Source organism: Orcinus orca, chromosome 11, assembly GCF_937001465.1.
Source record: "Orcinus orca chromosome 11, mOrcOrc1.1, whole genome shotgun sequence".
NCBI lineage: Eukaryota > Metazoa > Chordata > Mammalia > Artiodactyla > Delphinidae > Orcinus > Orcinus orca.
Genome location: NC_064569.1, coordinates 51,916,873 through 51,933,383, shown reverse-complemented (window position 1 = coordinate 51,933,383; position 16,511 = coordinate 51,916,873). Strand labels below are relative to the sequence as shown.

The 16,511-nt window shown below is 40.9% G+C and overlaps 1 protein-coding gene across 1 annotated transcript in view; it reads right to left on the bottom strand.

The window, feature by feature from the left end:
• Nucleotides 1-12,804, bottom strand: part of MSRB3 (methionine sulfoxide reductase B3) — a 165,092-nt gene extending 152,288 nt beyond the window's left edge. The window contains exon 1 of the mRNA XM_033440561.2: nucleotides 12,546-12,804. Coding sequence (XP_033296452.2) covers nucleotides 12,546-12,789 — 244 coding nt within the window. The 5' untranslated portion in view covers nucleotides 12,790-12,804. The remainder of the gene's footprint in view (nucleotides 1-12,545) is intronic.
• Nucleotides 12,805-16,511: the final 3,707 nt, after the last annotated feature.

The following is a 16,511-nucleotide window of genomic DNA, read 5'->3' as shown; positions in this document are numbered from 1 at the left end:
GATGGGGGAGATGACGAGGCTGACGAGGTAGGCAGAAGCAAATCTTGAAGCTATTATAAGAATTTGGAACTTCATCCTAAAAAGAAAGAGAAGTAATCGAAGGAGAGTAACATGATCAGATCTTTGAATTTAAAAGACTGCCATGACTAAAAGGTGGAAAATGGATGGGGGTGGCATCAGAACAGAGGTAGTGAGACTAACTGGGAAGCTACTGTAGAAATCTAGGCAAACGATTCATACAGGGCGTGAGACGGAAAAAAAATTAAGAGGACTCCAGTTCTGGCTCAAGGAACTGGGCACTTAGCAATACCATTTACTAAGCTAGGGAACAAGGTGGGAGACTTAAGCGTGGGCAAAAAAAAAAAAATAATAATAATAAGTTTTGAACATGTTGAAGGTACACACAAGCAACCAAATGGAGATGCTATAGAAGAAAGTGGATATATAGGACTGTAGCTTAGGTACAGAACTAGGTTGTTGGTAAATTTGGGGGGAGTTAATTTATCAAATGGAACTGAAGCCATGGAGTAAATAAGATTGCCTAAGAAAATGTGTAAAGTGAGAAAAGAAAATGTCAGAGCCCTGAGGAACCTCCACATTTGGAGGTGAGCTAGAAGAGAAAGAACTAGTAAAGAAGATGAAGGAGCAGTGGCCAAAGAAGGCAGAGGTCAAGGAGAGTGTTGTTCCAGAACGACAATGAAAATGATGAGACTAGGATGGTGATGATGAAGTTGCTAGCTAACGTTTACTGTGAATTAACTCTGTGGAAGACTCTGTGCTAAGTGACTCACATATGCTATCTCATCTAACGATTCCAACAGTCCATGTGGTAGGAACACTACTATCCCCATTCTGCAAGTGAAGAAACTGAGGCACAGATGACTTAATTAATTTGCCTAAGATCATATATCTAACTCAATACATATTTTTGGATGGATGACAGAAAAAGAGTGACAGCAAGGATGTGAACAACTTGTAAAACAACTTTGTCACAGAGGATGACAGGCTGAGTAGGCTTTTCGTTTGTTTTTTAAGAGGAGAGAAATTTGAGCATATTTAAATGAGGGATATTAGGAGATTATCCAAGAGTTTAGGAAAACCTTAAAAAATTGTGAAGTAACTGAATGTAAGAGAAAATTTAATTAATTAGGAAATTAATCAATGTAGGAAAAAATTACAGCTATACCAAGAAAGTAAGGATACAAAGGGATTTTCTCTCTCTATGCCAAAGTTTTTTGCTCTGTAATTTAAGGCGCTGGGGAAAATCAGCAATTTCTAATCACTCTCAAGAGCTTCCCTTTCCTATTTTCCTACATGATCTCTCTCGGTTATTTCACATTTGGTTATATCACACACACAGGAAGTCACATATGTCTGATTACTAAAATAATCATACCTAACAAAACAGCTTAGTTGGGAAATCCAAGGCTCAGGAAGATTAAGTGATTCATATAAGGTCACTCACGTATTTTTTAAAAGAGGATGTCATTGTCTAAATATGAAGAAACTGGCCCAAATTAGCATAGGGAACCAATGGAATCAATTCCAAACCACACACCAAAAGTAAAAAACTGAAAGATTTTAGAAGGATAATGAAGAAGACATACTTTTTTTTCTTCTAATTAGAAAAAAGAAAAAAAAAAGCAATAATAAATCCCAGAAAATGGGGGGAAAAAACCACACCTGTATAAAAAAGTCATGGTCTAACCATGACACAAATTAAACTGGCATGACTTTAAGCAACTGGTATTGTACAGGAGAACCAATCTGAACATCACACTATGGTCATTCTTTTTGAAATGTCACAGAAACATTTTAACACCTTAAAAAGTTAAATGGGAAAAAATGTAATCAAAAGAAACGGCTATATAAGGAGTGAGTCAGAATAGTGTAATGATGAAGAGCACGGACTCTGGAGCCAGACTGCCTGGATTCAAATGATGGAATGCCTCAGGTACTAATCTTAATATATGAACTATCATAATAATATTGTACATCCTTGATAAAGCTACCACGAGCATTAAATGAGTTAATATATGTAAACAGTAAATACTTAAACTAGTGCCTGGCACATAGTAACATTTGTTTGTATTTGCTATTTATTATCATTATTATTATTATTTGATATATGGATAATGAAGCATAAAACCAATGGGAGAAAATACAAAGATTTGATCCACTGGAAAATACAAGAACCCTAACAGATAAATGTGCAAGGAGCAGAAATAAATAAAAAGTAGAAAAACATATAGATAATAAAAGAAATGCTAATCTCTAAAAAAAATTGAGTTATATACACCAACATGGATAATACAAATATAATGTCATGGGGGGAAAAAGCAAGAGCTTATCAGCAAGAGCTTATGGAGGTTATACAGCAGATAATACCATTTATGTAGTGTTCCAAAACATGCAAAACTAAACAGTAAAATATGTAGGGCTACATCTATGGTGAACCTATAAAGAAAGGAAGAGCTTATCAGTTATCATTTGTGTTAAGTGATAATCACAAAATGCATGACTGTGAGTACTTCTAAGTAAAGGGAAGATAAGACTGGTGAAGGTCACAGCTTCAACATTCCATTCCTGAAGCTGAGTGGGGGTACCCAGACTTTTGGAAATTATTCTTCATACCTTGCATAGGCGTTATGTATTCTTTTTGTGTGGGTGAAATATTTTATAATAAAAAGGGAAAAACTTACTAATACATTTTAAAGGCAAGAGAAAACTTTTTTTAACCTCTCAAATTAGTAAAGTTTTTTCTTTAAAGCTAAAGGGAAGAGATTTTCTTCTTTAATGATAAGACCAAATTAACTAGTTTTAAGAGTTAAATATATTTCTAGGATGGTCAAAGGCAAATTCCACTGGCAGTGTACCCTGATAAAAGAGGACTTTTCCCATCTGAGATATATCACCACGCCTAATTAAGCAATTCTTAGCTGTACATTTAGAACAACCAACATAATTTCTCCTGCTTAATGCCATTACTTTAGATGGGATAGCTAATATGATGCTTCTAATACATTGTAACCTATCCTCTAAATCAATACTAAATCTTTAAAAGGGTTATGTAACTTTGCTTATGGATCAAATTACACTAGGCTACAAGGTTCAAATATAGGATTTTAGTCTCAGAATAACCTTTATATTTAGTTCCACAAAATAAACAGCTTGAACCAAACATAACAAGAGAACACAATTTTGCATAATTTATTAATCATGTCACTTCCATTAAAAATTATGAAAGGTACTTGAAGACTTTTCGACAACCCAGAGATTATAGAATCATTCTATAGAATTATCGAATGCAAAAGGAACATCAGGTATTGCCCATCTGAGTTCGTTCAATTTGCAGATGTGAGAACTGAGGCACAGAGTTAAAATACCTTAGGCAAGAGCAGGACTAGGAAACCCAGTCTTCCAAGTCGCTATCCAGTGACTATGCTGACTCCCCTGTGACATGAACATATACACAAGAATGCAGATATGCTAATGAGTCTGCAATTTTTCAACTGATTCTGCACACAGGTAAACACCCTCTGCCTTCACGCCCCCCCATCCTCTTCCCGGCCCCTTAGGGTGATCTGACTAGAAGGCATATTCACACACAAGAAATCAGGAACAAGGACAACGATGCATGCACTTTTTCTTTTTCATGCTTAACAACTGTCAGCCTAGAGCTCCAAGACCACTTGTGGCCCCTCACCCACTGTCCTATCTATTCTCTTGTACTGTGTACTGGGAGACATGGCCCTACCTTTCCTTACTTCACACTAGTAATCTAAGATAAAAGAAGTATCTACCTACAATAGTCACTATAGATCTCTCCCAACAGCAACCAAGCCCAGATTCTCTCTCTGACAACTAAACACAATAGAAGCAAGAGAAATGAAAGAATAATGTAAAATTCAGGGCTCTAGGATTTATACAAGGGCTGTCCTGATATTTTTTAAGGACTCTAACATGCAGCATGGGCTTATTTTCAATGTTGCCTTAACATATGTTCTGAAGGACTGGCTGGTTTTGTTTTGTTTGGATTTTTGTTTTTGCCTTTAAATAAAATAACTGACCCAACAAACCATAAAAATTCACTGTGTAATTTATAGTAATAGAAGATAGTTATTCCATGGCCATAACAGAGACTGCAGAAGATATGTACTTGCATGCAAATCATCTACTAATTTTCACCTTTATAATAGCACGATAGCCCTAAAAATGATGCTTATATACCTGAAAATATAATTTTTGAAAAGTGTTCATGTACTAATCCCTGAGACTACATAATAGCCAGGCCTTAGCATAAAGTACATTGCCTGGCATAAAACAGGCAATTGCTGTTGAAAGAAGATGTTGAGAAGTTTTCCTGTCATTGCAAAAGTTCAGCTACAGCTCAAATTTTCAAACAAAAGTCTCCCCCACACTCTAAAGGGAGACGACAAGGAGTTGCAGAAGGTTGAGACCAGAACCTCCCTGAGAGGATCCACAAAGCAAGAAATCAAGTGTTGTCTATAGACTCTGTGAGTCATAATTTCCACATATGTGTACTTTCCAAACATATGATAATGCTTTTATATTAAAAAAAAAACTCAAATTTTTACAGTGGATTTTTGCTAGTATTTTCTCAGTCAACAGCTACTAAAAGCACAACTACTAGCACATGGGAGGGTCCCCTTTTTTGAAATGAGTTAGAAATTACTCTTAATCCTGTATATTGAACATAAACATGTCACTTTAGACGAGCATTAGGAACAATGTACTATTTTTAGAAGCTTAGAACCAGGATAGACCGTTGGTCAGGAAGCTAGGCCCTGAGAACACATTTCCTCTACCAGAAGTGTTTCTCTATTTCACCTGCAGTCATCTCCATAATTTACAAACCTTTATTTACAGTCGGTGCAAATAAGTCCTCTCAATGAAGTATTGGGTTGACCAAAAAGTGCCTTCGGTTTTTAAGTAAAAATAAGAGCCTCATTTTTCATTTTCACCAAGAACTTTATTGAACAATGTATTCATCCTTTTGTTCCACTACCTTCTGCCATTTTTCAGGCAACTTCGTAATCCATCTTCCTAAAACTTTTTATCTTTTTGAGCAAAGAACTGTTCCAGGTGCCTTTTACAGTACTCCAGGGAATTGAAATTTTTTCCATTAAGAGAATTTTGTAAAGACCGAAATAAATGGAAATCCGAAGGTGCAATGTCTGGTGAATAGGCGGATGAGTCAGAACTTCCCAGCTAAGCTGTAACAGTTTTTGCTTAGTCATCAAAGAAACATGTGGTCTTGTGTTATCCTGATGGAAGATTATGCATTTTCTGTTGACTAATTCTGGCCACTTTTCACTGAGTGCTGCTTTCAGTTGGTCTAACTGGGAGCAGTTGGAATTAATCGTTTGGTTTTCTGGAAGGAGCTCATGATAGAGGACTCCCTTCCAATCCCACCATATACACAATATCATATTCTTTGGATGAAGACTGGCCTTTGGTGTGGTTGGTGGTGGTTCATTTCGCCTGCCCCACGATCTCTTCCATTCCACATTATTGTACAGTATCCACTTTTCATTGCCCGTCACAATTTGTTTTAAAAAGGGAACATTTTCATTATGTTTAAGTGGAGACTCATGTGAAAATATGGTCAAGAAGGGTTTTTTTCACTTAACTTATGTGGAATCCAAACATCAAAGCGATTAACATAACCAAGCTGGTGCAAATGATTTTCAGTGCTTGATTTGGGTATTTTGAGTATGTCAACTATCTCTTGCATGGTATAACATTGATTGTTCTCACTTATTGTTTCGATCTGCTCGCTATCAATTTCAGCTGGCCTACCTGACGGTGGAGTATCGTCCAGAGAGAAATCTCCAGCACAAAACTTTGCAAACCACTTTTGATGCGTTCCATCAGTCACAGCACCTTCTCCATACACTGCACAAATCTTTTTCTGCATTTCAGTTGCGTTTTTACCTTTCTTGAAATAATAAACCATAATATGCCAAAAATGTTGTTTTTCCATTTTCAATATTAAAATGGCTACACAAAAAATTCACCAATTTTGATGTCTTTTTTAAAATGCACGTTGATAATGACAGCTGTCACATACACTCTAACAAAATTGTTTCGAATGAAGTTGAAGACAACTAAGTGCTACTAGAGCCATCTTACAGAAAAAAACGAATGAACCTTTTGGCCAACCCAATAAATTCCCTCCACTTTCCTTCAGAAAGTCAGGTACAAGAAATCGTCTCGCTGCTTCCAAATCAGCACACAGCTGGGCAACCCGATTATACAAATGCCAGGTCACAATGCTGCTCCAGGCTACCACAGCCAAGCATCAGAGTCAGGGTACTGTGGCCAGGGTGGCCAATTCAAGTGCAAGAACCTTGCAGGTGACACTTGAAGAGATAAGAGAAGCAAAGCATTCTGTAAGAAAGGGGGAGGGATGTGATTTATTATAAATTATTTTATTATAGATTAGGAAATGGTCAATAATTATTGTATGGATAAGAACCTGACCATGGCAATAAAAACTGCCCATAAAGGACAAAAAGAGCCAAAGAGTCCTCCTCCTGGTGGGAATCGTATCTGCTTCACATTCTTGGGGAACGTAAAGGGAGGAACGGGGAGGAGACTGAGCAGAATGTGTGTTCAAGGCCAACTGAACAACTTGTAGGAGGCCCAGAGCACAGAGGAGCTTGGTGATGATGAAGACTTTTAAGGAGTTAGTCCCTTACCTTAAGAAGCCACGGGAGGGGGTTAAACAAAGAAGTAGTAGCAACAATTCTGCAGGTTAGGAAGGTCATTCTGGCTGCAGCACCCTTTGTCCAGTGTTTCCCAGGCACTAACTGTGGAGGGAGTAAATGCGGTGTCCCCTAAACAAGGAAAGATCATGGACAGAACGCCACGTACTACCTGGGCATCTTTCAAAGCCAGACCAAACTGTATCTTCTTTATGATACTTTTCCTGTGCCCTTGCTCTTACTCCAGTTGACAAATTCTTCTTCTCCCCTTTATTTTTAACCTCCCTTACTCACACACGTTTTATCTCCAGCTCCAATCTCTCCAGTTACAGCCTCACATTTCTAATTCCACCACACATCTCCACATGCATATTCTTCCAGTGCCTCAAATGCAGTAGATCTAAAACACAACTTACTTTTTACCCCCACCTATAAACCTGCTCTGAGTTCACTTCTCCTAATCACCCAGGCTTAACATCTTACCATCACCTTTTATTCATCCCTCTCTTTCCCCACATCCAATTAACTGTTTCTCTCTGTCTAATTTGCTTCAGCAATACTTCTCCAATCCTATTGTCACTACCCTAGTTTACGTCTTCATTCTCTAACAAAAACCCTTATAACTTTTCTTTATTAGTCCAATTGTTTCTTTCCCAATTCAATTCATCCTCTGAATTATTAGATAATATATCCCATAATTCAACTCTGATTATGACATTTCCAGCATCAAGAAAACTTCAATCTCATAGCTTACTAACCCAGTCCAAATTTCCTAGCCCAGCATTAAAAGCCTTCCATGTTCTAGGCCAAACCTAATTTTCCATCTTTATACTTTATTTTCCCACTATTCCCCCTCATATACGCTCCAATTATTTTCTACACCTGCCCAATCTGATCTGGTAAATATTGGGTACTCAACAAAAGTTGATTTCCTTCCACATGAGTTTGCTATATTCTCCTTCCCCACGCCATCTCAATTTATAGGAAAACATCCTATCATTCTATATAGTTGATTCTCACACAGGAAATTAGCATATTCATGGAAAAGCCTGTAAAATCTAGAAAACAGACAAGAACCCCAACAAAGAAGAGCCGTGTGACTGAGCTCCAATGTCAAAAGAAAAAGGTAGTGACAAGCAGGACGCCATAAACGCTTCAGAACATTTGAAAGGTTGAAAGCATTTTACCTGGGACAATGGATGCTAACAGTCTACCAGAGTTCTTCGAGATGATTCATCGGTCTCATAGAACTTACAGTCCAGTGAAGAATATGAACACATATGGACTTTATAATGCAAGATGGTAAAACCGTGCTCCAATAGAGGTAAAAATGTCTTAGAAGCATAAGGAAATGAGAAATTCTAAGAGATGCAGAAAGCTTCACAAAATACCAAGCAACAGAGACCATAAGGACTTCAACAGGTTATGACAGAAAGGTATTCCAGGCAGCAGATAAAGGAAAGGTAGAGGTGGAAAATGCTAGAAGTGTGAGAAATAGGGGGAAAAAAAAAACCTGATGAACTCTGGGTGCCTAAACTATTACTATTTTGAAAGTCTCTAATGATCACTTACATAGTTTTAATGAATTAAAACTATGTTTTGGGCTTCCCTGGTGGCGCAGTGGTTGAGAGTCCGCCTGCCGATGCAGGGAAGATCCCAGCAGTGAGAGGCCCGTGTACCGCAAAAAAAAAAAAAAACCCTATGTTTTACTTCAATTAATTCCTGAAAATATGCAGATGATTATCTGCAGGATGGATCAGTTGTTATTAAACAGGATATTCACAACTCAGTTGGATCCTGAGATGCGTTGAATCCTGAATGTGGTGCTACACTCAATTTACTCCCCAGAGCCTGGCTCTTCAGCATTCCTGCAGCAGTATGAATGAACAGCTCTACATCTTAGGATCCACTGAAGGTGACACACTCTTCTATGCACACATTGCAACCAAGAGAAAATTATACACACATTTTAAGAACTAATAACCCCATAACATAAAATTGAAAAATGCAAAGTCAAACCATGTAAATGTTTGCACTTTGTACTACGCACCTTGCGTAGTCTCTAGACAAAGAAGTCTAGAATTAGACGAGACCATAGAGAAAATCTAGATCATCCATGTGACCCAAGCTATGTCTATCAGGTTCTTTCTCTCAGGAATTCAGGGTCAAGGCTTATTGATTTAGTCTCTCCCTGTGCTTGGAACTGAGGGACACCTAAATACCCAGCAGCTGCTGAGCAGCCACATACAACAGTGAACACAGGAAAAAAAGGAAAAAAAAAAAAAGGTCAGCAAAGAGAGAACAATGAGGCAAAGAAATGCAAAGACTAGAGACAGAGAAAATTCCAGGTTTTCCAGTCCCTGGTCCCTAATAAGGTCTGCGTGCATTTGGCTTCCATCAAATCCCTGTCTTTCTTTCTTTTTCCTAAAACTAGTTCAAGTTCATTTGTGTTACTTGGAACAGAAGCTTAAATGCGGCAATAACCAAAATCCTTCATAAGGTCAACTGGTTGATTTATTACTGATCTACCTTTCCTATACTTTCTTTTCATTTGTATTTCCTTAAAAGCCATAAATATGACTTTGGTATGCTATACAGACAAATATGTGAACAGAGATACAGGATTATGCTGAGCACTTTTTTGTGTGTGTGTGCTGTACGCGGGCCTCTCACTGCTGCGGCCTCTCCCATTGCGGAGCACAGGCTCCGGACGCGCAGGCTCAGCGGCCATGGCTCACGGGCCCAGCCGCTCCGCGGCATGTGGGGTCTTCGCGGACCGGGGCACGAACCTGTGTCCCCTGCATCGGCAGGCGGACTCTCAACCACAGCGCCACCAGGGAAGCCCTACGCTGAGCATTTTTAAAGGGAAAACCCATCATCCCCAGGAAGGAGAAAATATAGGAATATTCAAGGTAAAGCCTTGAGATAATTGTACAGCAACCAGAGATGCTTAACAACTAGTAAATTAAATAGCTATCTGATTACCCTCCTACCCAAAGCCGATTTAATTCTGAATAAACCCGATGGGTAGGTCCAATTCAGTCTCCTCTAAGGCATGAGAAAAAGGTCATAACTGAATATAGGGCATTTCGTCTGGAATGCCCCAAGTAATTAGCACCCAACCACACAAAGTTTGGGTGCTCTCCAGTGGTATCCCTAGCCCAGACCCAAATCCAAAACTGAATATCAAACCATCTTAGGGCTTGGCTTAACTATTTACCCTATGACATAACCAGCCCTTCCTGCTATTAGATAAGGGGAAAAAAGTTAACAGAAGCTTAATATCATGGAACTCTGTCCAGGTGTGTGCATCTGTGTGATATGCCAGGTATCAAGACTTTCCTGAGACAGATCCAGTCTCCCCAAAGCTGGATCCGCACCCATCAGATCTGACAACAAGTAAAGCAGTTAAACAAGTATAGCAAGTCAGAGTTGACAATCAGAAGTTTGAACCAATGTAGTGGGTGGCTCTGCAGGATTATATAAACAAAAACAATATTACAGGATCCTAGAGGTGGAAGGGACATGGAGACTCTGTCCAACTTCATCATTTTACAGAGAAGGAAGCTAAATATCAAAACCAAATTTATCAACCAAATCCCTAACTATAGTAACACAGGTGAGATAAAAATCAAAGGGACAAAAAAAAAAAAAAAAAAAAATCAAAGGGACTGTGACCAGATTATGACAGAATCAAAAAGCATTATTTCCTAAAGCTGCTCTAATGGTTGAAAATTTATTTTTAATTATAAAAGAAAAATTGTATTAGAAAAATCTATGAAAACTACTGTTGAGATATTTTTTGGATATTCTTGTTACTTAAGTTTAGCAAAAGGGTAAAGATTTCTGACCAAATGGGTTAACATTTCAGTTAAGATATTAGACCAAGCACCTTGAAAAGCCAAAATACTGTGTGTTGATTCAGAACCTACATGGTTGTATGCTTGCAACCTTGGCAGACAGGCAGTTTAGGCACTGTGACAAAATTCTCAATGGCAGAGAGATGCTTATTTTAATATAAAAAAATCCAGACATTTACATAGGGCCCTAATAAAAGTCACCAGAAATTAGACTAGTATGTCAGTTGGGACCAAAATTAAAAGAATAAATCTTTAAATGGTCCAAATATAAACTTGGTTTTCAAAACTTCTGGCAAGGGGCCATAGTACTATGGATTTGGGTCTTCAAGGGCTGCTTGACCACAAGTATTAGGTAAGTCAACACATCACTGAGGGAGGGCAAAAAGAAAAAACAACAGATAATCTCTGGCAGTTACAATCTACCCTTCATCGTTCAGCACAGAATATTTTAGAAGACTGCTGAAAAAATGTTAAGACAGAACCTGTTGTGTTCCCCAAGAAGTGCTACTAAAGTAACTCCTAAAATATAAATCCATTAAAAAGTAGGTCTTCTTGAAAAACAATATTAATTAGAAGCAAACATGAAATTGGTATTATTACTTAAATTAACATCGATAAATACTAAATATTTTAAAAATCTCCCATCAATCTGAATTGACAATTTTATAAATTACATGAATCCTGAAGATTATTTTACAGACAAAACTATTTTTTAAAAATCTATTTGCCACCAGCAATGCAAATGGAAACATGAAGCGATAGACCAGAGGGTGTTGAATATAATCTATGCTTAGTAGAGTCGGCTTTCAACTAATTTAAAGTCCTAGTTGTTAGCCATATCATATTTTGACAGTTTACTCTATTGGTGGCAAAAGCAAACTAAAATTTCCTAAGAAATCTCAACTCTGAGGAATTATATTTTCTGTTCTTCCATTCCAGATAAAATTAAGAAGTGAGATGACTAGATACTCATCACAAATATAGAAGTTCGTGCAATTTCACATTTACCTTAAACTCTACATTTGTACTTTGAAATAATTACTTTTTATAGTAATCTTATGTTAAAAAAAATTCCACACTGATATTTTCCACATGATTTAAAGAAAACTATCTTTAAAAATCATCCTGTTAAGACTGCAAAATTACCCCCATTTGACAGCTTATATCAAACGAGCATATAAACCAAATAAGGCAGGAATGGCACCTTTCGATCATATACTTGTAAATAGTCCAGGGTGAAACTTAACAAACCAGACTCGGATGCATTTTTTTCCGCTCAAAAACAAAACAAAACTGGTACCTGTAAAATTCGGGGTTTTGCTCGGTTTTGGCCTATTAGACACCTACCGGGCCCGCGGGAGCCTGACCCCGCGGCGCGGGCTGCGGTGCGCCTCTGGGTGCACCCCTAGTCTCCGCGCGCCCGCCGCTGCCCCCCCAGCCGCCGGACGCCCCACTCCCCTCCCGGACGCGCGGCGGGAGGCGCGGGCCTGGCTGGCCGTTCCCACGCGTCCAGGCCCGTTATGTGAGCGGCCGCGGCGGCGGGGCCGCCCCGCGCGGGGAAGGGGACTCCGGGATGGCCCCTGCCGCGGGCCCCGCGCCCTCTCCAGGTGGGGGCGGCGTCCCTGCCCCGGCCGCCCCTCCCTCGGGCGTCCGCGTCGCTCGAGAGCCTCCCTCGGGCTCAGGTTCGCTCCCGGGACGGGATAAGGTGTCAGCCACGCTGCCAGACGCCTCCCGTCGGCGGGGGCGAAGCCAGCCCTGCCCTCCTTCCATCCGCCCCTCACCGCCCGCGCCCCTCCTCGGCTCAGGAGACGAGGTGGGGGGGGGTTTCCCCGCAGGAGGCTGAAAGGGGCGCTGCCTGCGCTCTCAGGGGAGCGGAGGTCGGGGTCACACCTCAACTTGGCAGGGTCCGGGCGTTGAGGGCAGAGGCGGGGCGGGGAGGGAGCCCCAAACTCACCCGACTGAGCGGCTTCCCGGGCCGCGACCGCGGCCAGGCAGAGGCTGAGGCAAACACAGAGCGAGAGGGGGCGCGGGAGGGTCCGCCGCAGGCTCATGAAAGTGCCAGGGAGCCGCCGCCGCCGCCGCCGCCGCCGCTGTCCGAGCCTCCCTCCCTTCCTCCCCGGCTCCGGGCGACGGACGGGGCGGCGGGAGGCATGACGGGAAATTCCTGGGCACTGGCAGCCGAGTCCAAATATGAGCATAGGAGACGAGCGAGGGAGGATCGCGGATCGCGCCCGCCGCGGACGCGGCCCGCTGCCCGGGCCTCGGCGGCCGCCAACTCCCTCCTCCTCCAAATCCTCCTCCTCCTCAGCTGCCAACCCTAAGGCCGCCGGCTGCCGAGTGCAACCGGGAGGTGGAATCCCTCTGACAGAGGGCATCCCTTTCCAGTGTTGGGACCCAAGAGCAGAGCGGCGCATCCCACCCACGGGTCCCGCCTAAGACCCCTGAAGGGGTAGAAAAGAGAGGAACCACCACGAGGAGAACCGACAGCGAGCCAGGGACCCGCGGGAAGGCATTTAAGGAGTTTGAGAAGACTCTTGCGATGCCCCTAATCAACTGGGAGCTTTGTGAGTAAGTGGATAAAAATATCTGGCAAGTGCTTCTCTTGAGTGTGGTCAGGTGAGGCTGGAGCGGCACTGCCAGTTATGCACACACTCAGGTGAGCCATCCTATACAAAACGAACAGGCATTATAATATATAAAACACCCCCCTGCATTCCAGGTGAGTGGGCCCTTTACACCAGGTGTGTGTGTAGGGTGAGTGTGTGTGTGTGTTTAGCCAGAGTTACAAACGGGCTCTCCCCAAACTTATATCTGAACACCATATATGGAGTTGAGGCAGAATGGCTGATAATAGTTTTTCATACTAGCTAAATGCTGATATTTATTTAGATTAGTCATTCTTTTCACCTCCAGCCTCTCTTCATCTCCCTTACATTAGTTTTGTATTTCTTGTAGCTTATCTGAAGGGCAGTGGTGAAATTTATTCAAAAGGTACTACCTCTGACGACAAGAAATGTCAGTCCCCGATGTTTAATTACAGGCCTAAACCAATAGTTGCCTGACTTTTCTTTGGCACTGATAACCCCTCCAGTAATCAAGGCCAAATGACCCTTAGCTTTTCAAGAGGACATAATTATGTCTAATTACTACTTTTTCTTTTTTACTGGCACTAATGGAACAGGCCCTGGAGATGTAGGATGTTATATAATTACTTATGACCATTTTAAGATGCTACAGAAATGATTCACTGATGCAAAATACTTATGGGGTAAAAGTCAAACAGATTTAGAGTGTGGATTATTCTAACATGACCTAAAGTACGGTAATTTGTACATCACACTATTTGTTTGAAAATGCTATATTTGAAAATTAGAAACTTTGTTTCAAAACGAATTCAATTCTGGCAAAGTATTAAGGCCCATATGCCAAAAACCAGTCCTTTTGCAAGTGGTTCCCCTTAAATCATCTGGTACTGAGAAACACCACATCCCATGAATTATTCCTGGCAAATGGGCAGATTTCACCCTCAATGTACTAGCAGTGATAATGAGACAAAGGGCAGATGACCTAAGTAAACTAACAGTAAATAAAATGTAATACAGTAAATTAGGGATTTAAAAGACACAGGCGTTATTACTCAACTTAAGTATCTAGAAGCTGGTTATCTTAAAGGGGATATTCAGGAAACTCTTTATGCATTCTCTCCCTTTCCTCTTTTTTGTATATTTTGTATTACATAAGCACTTTTCTTATTCATTTCCCCCACAACGTGTAGTATAATTCTTTGCCCATAGTATTTTTTTTCTTTTTTTTTACTTTTATTTTCGGCTGCCGTGGGTGGGAGGAATGCAGGATCTTTTGTTGCAGGGTGCTTCATTGCCCCGCGCCGGCTTCTCTCCAGTTGTGGCGCGCGCGGGCTTAGTTGCCCCGTGGCATGTGGGATCTTAGTTCCCCAACCAGGGATCGAACCCGTGTCCCTTGTACTGGAGGGTGGATTCTTAACCAATGGACCACCAAGGAAGTCCCGCCCATAGCTCAAATGTTTGTTTAAAAACAAAAGTAAAATGAGCACAGTCATTTGTAGACTGACGTATAGGAGCTCCCTAAGTGTAGAGAAAAGCTTGTTTCAAAGGGCTGTAATAATTTTGGCTATATTTAAAATATTTTAGTTGACCTTAAGTACAAAAACATAAAATTACAAAGAACGCAGTATACGACTGCATGTTAATATAAGTGGAGGGTTAATTAATTGTATCAACTGCTGACTTGACAGCAATACCAGCAGCTGTTCTAAAGGCTTGAATAAATATGCTAAAGAAGGGAGAAAAGAACAAAAGTTACTGAGTACACAGTAAGTGCCAGACACTGTGCTAGTTGTTTTACACATGGTATTTCATTTAATTCTTCCAAATATCTTTGAGCTTTTTATTTTGTATCCCTATTTTACAGCTAAGGAGAGGCATAGGTAAGTAAATTATGCTACTAAGAAGGGGTAAAGTAGTATTGGAATTCAAATCTCATTTCAAAGTCCACATATATTTTTACTGTACTAATCTGCCCCATTTTCTTTACATTAAAAACAAAACAAAAACCAGGGTATTCAAAAACTGTATTCATTGGGCTCTTGTGGTTTTAAGTAACTGGTGTGCACTTAGGTTACCTCAAGTAATAGGGGTAAAGAATAAATGTGGAAATAAGACCAGAGACTTAACCGGCTTGTCAGGTCATCCTTGGTGGGCCTGGGGGTGGGGGCCTGTGCCTTTGATGGGTACCAGAAACAGGAAAGCTACTACCCTCTGACCACATTCCTATGAGTTTTGTAGTTTAAATCATATATTTCACATGTTTTCTCTTTGTTATTATAATCTTAATGACAATCACGTTAACATATTATCTTAAACAATGTTTGTTTTTAAGACAAAGGACCCAGAGGAGGTAACTGTTTCCTTTGCTTCCTATATACCATCCCTCCCCCAACCCAGTGGTGTGCTAGTAAATATTTAACAACCAGATCTGGAGGAAGGAGGCCTGAAGTGTAACAAAACCCAATTTATGTGGGTGTAACGCTCCCACCAGCCCAAGTCTCTGGAGGCAAAGCTGGGGAGAGATGCCCTCAATCAGCTCTTGGGCCCCTGTGAGCCAGTCCCATCACACCACTGCCCCAACCCCTCAGAAATGTCCTCAGAACGCAGCAAAATTCAAGTTGCACAACCACAGCTTTTCTACTCTGGCTCCCACTACCAGCTGCCAGTTCTCCTCTATAGCTCATAATCAAATGCCTCAGCGGGGAGAGTTTAATTCTATCACCACAGTCCCTCTTGGAGAAAGTTCTGGTATGAGGTTATATCATAAGCCACTGAGCAGCCTGTGGATTGGCTACCTCTGAGCCAGGTGTCCTCTCCTACTTCTGCAGCTGTAGCTAGGGTGGAAGGCTCACGTGCTAGACAACATGGTCACCTGTACTAAAGAAACAGACTGTGCTGCTGCCTTTCTAGGGCATTGCAGTTGGGGCAGCCTCTTTCAAAGGGAGTCTGTAAGCATGGCAGGCATTCAAGCTACAGTCTCTCTGACATACTATTCTCAGCTCTTTCAGTAAATCCCCTCAGCCGTTATGCAAAGCTTTGAGACAGTCCCCATTCCACATACCCAAAGGAACATCTTGGGTGGATGCCAGCAATTGCAAACAGGAGAAAGGACACGTTCGGACTAGATATTATTCAAAAGCCCTCAGGCAGGGTGAGAAACCCTAAGTTAGTACTTCAAATAAATGAACAGTTATCAAGTGCCATTGTTCTAAACCAATAATGATCAATTGGAAAGTAAGGGAATAAATTACCTCCTAGGAGGATGTAACAGATTCTCCAGAAGGAAGTTTTTCTAACTACACTCAATCCAAACTCCCAAAATTCTGCTTTCCTAT